We start from the raw sequence: 2409 nt of genomic DNA, 5'->3' as shown, positions 1-2409 counted from the left end.
CGAACGGACGTCAGCGCGCTAACCGCGTACGCGCTACGTGTATTGTACAACACTGCCAATGAAAGACGCCAGAGAAAAATGCAAAGGCTTTCATGAATTTAAAGGGTTGCATAACAAAGGAAATACTTCATAGCTCTTCAAGGAATACTATTGAACAGGGAACATGACTCGGTTCGTGTTTCCGGTGCTCTTCACTGGAAATGAAGCTGGAGAGGGCATCTCCTCACAAAGCACTGCTGTTAGACAGCTTATTTACACTATTTTATGTTTAGTCAAATTGGTTGGATCACTTTGATTAAGGTGTCTGGTGCGTCACCCACGCATTGTTTTTCGCCCCAGACTATTGAGGCAAAAAAGAACTTGAGTCGTAGTTCTCGAGATAATAGGGCGATTTACAGTTTCAAACCGTACAGCGTCCGTTCATACAGATCGCGACCACGATAAAAAGATCATCGATGTTTCTCACCGTATAATTACTTCGTATCCTGCAAGAAATCGACGCAACAGTAACCGCAGGTCCCTTCTCGTTTTACGAACCGCTACTGTTGCGGTTCGAAAAACGAGCCTTTATTATCATGACGATGAGGATGGGAACGATGGGTCCCATCTGCTTTCTTGCTTTGGTGCTGGAAGGGAAGCTGGGTCCCTTCCAGCACCCATGTGCGGCAACACTGTCGCACTCTTTTTAGGCTACTTCAACATCGCTTCCGGTGACGAAAAAGTGATAGACCCTTCGGAGATGTGGAGACTTGATGCAATTGGCATAACCGATTCAGCTCATTCCCAAGCTACCGAGGAGCGCACGGCATTTGACCAGTTTCAGAGCGCAGTATACAAGGAAGAGGGACGATACGTCGTTCCCTTGATGGTCAAGGCGCCCTACCTTTTGTCCACTACGAACCGACCTGTTGCTGAAGCAAGGCTACAGCGTCAACTTAAACGTTTCGAAGCTCATCCGGACGTGCTGCGAGAATATGACCGCACAATCAGCGAGTACTTCAACGAGGGTCATGCGGAGCGAGTGGAGCCGTCGGACCAAGGTGCCCGTCATGTGTATTACCTTCCTCACCACGCAGTCATACGGCGGGAAGCGGTGACAACCAAGGTTCGTGTCGTGTTCGATGCCTCTTCGCATGAACCGGGAAGTCATTCGCTTAACGATATACTGGACAAGGGCACAACGCTCGGTGCAGAATTGCTGCAACTTCTTCTGCAGTTCAGGTGCAATCACATCGTCATGACCGCCGACATTCGCAAGGCATTCCTGCAAATTCACGTCCGACGAGAAGACAGAGACCTTCTTCGTTTCTTGTGGATCGAACGACTTCCCAGTAGTGACGAGCCTTGCCCAACCATCGTCGAGTGGCGTATGACGAGGGTGCCATTTGGAGCTTCGTCGAGCCCATTTCTACTGTCTGCAACTTTGATGCATCACCTTGAATCTTGGAAGGCTATTCATCCAGAAATCGCATCACGTCTACAAAGAGCCTTTTACGTGGATGATCTAGTTATCGGCGCTTCAACCGAACCTAAAGCACTCCACATTTACCAAACAGCCCGTGCTATTGTGGCGGACGCCAGCATGGAGCTGAGAAAGTGGTTCTCCAGTTCCGAAACGTTGAACGAGCAATTTCGTGCAGACGGTGTCTCCCTCGACGACATCGGTCAACCGTTGGTTAGATGCAAGGTGCTTGGTCTTCCGTGGAACCGATCTGCTGACACTATCGTAATGACCACTCAAAACGTGTCATCTTACGTTGCTACGCAGCCAGCTACCAAGCGAGTTGTACTTCAGACCTTTGCGAGGCTGTTTGATCCTCTTGGGCTTCTTGGACCGTTTCTCGTCCGCGCCAAACTTCTGTTCCAAGTCCACCAAACTTCAGACCTTTGCGAGGCTGTTTAATCCTCTTGGGCTTCTTGGACCGTTTCTCGTCCGCGCCAAACTTCTGTTCCAAGTCCACCAAACTTCAGACCTTTGCGAGGCTGTTTGATCCTCTTGGGCTTCTTGGACCGTTTCTCGTCCGCGCCAAACTTCTGTTCCAAAAGCTATGGCGGCGCAATTGCACATGGGAAGAAGCTCTACCTGAGGACGTGCATGAACACTGGAAGACCTGGACGCCCGAGCTTAGCGAACTTTCATCGTTCCAAGTCCCACGTTGTGTCATATCTCCTGCAACGCAAGGCGCAAAAGGACAGGAGCTTCACGTATTTTGCGACGCAAGCCCAATGGCATACGGGGTTGCCGTTTATGTGAGGTGCGTCATGTCTGAGAACAGTTTCGCTTCACAGCTCCTCATGAGTAAAGGTCGCATAGCCCCGTTACGGCCCGTTTCGATTCCAAGGCTGGAACTATTGGCCTGCTTGTTGGCAGCCAGGTTATGCCACTATGTCAGACAACTTCCCGAGCTC

General features: G+C 50.3%; 1 protein-coding gene across 1 annotated transcript; it reads left to right on the top strand.

The window, feature by feature from the left end:
* Window positions 1-658: 658 nt before the first annotated feature.
* On the top strand, window positions 659-1903 carry LOC135390631 (uncharacterized). The gene has a single exon (XM_064620407.1). It carries the CDS (start codon window positions 659-661, stop codon window positions 1901-1903), a length of 1245 nt encoding a protein of 414 aa, XP_064476477.1.
* Window positions 1904-2409: the final 506 nt, after the last annotated feature.

This window comes from Ornithodoros turicata, chromosome 1 (genome assembly GCF_037126465.1).
Source record: "Ornithodoros turicata isolate Travis chromosome 1, ASM3712646v1, whole genome shotgun sequence".
Lineage (NCBI taxonomy): Eukaryota > Metazoa > Arthropoda > Arachnida > Ixodida > Argasidae > Ornithodoros > Ornithodoros turicata.
This window is presented reverse-complemented; position numbering and strand designations above follow the sequence as displayed.

Excerpts from the sequence above, each read along its gene's own strand:
- LOC135390631 (XM_064620407.1), top strand. The coding sequence starts at position 659 with ATGTGCGGCAACACTGTCGCACTCTTTTTAGGCTACTTCAACATCGCT.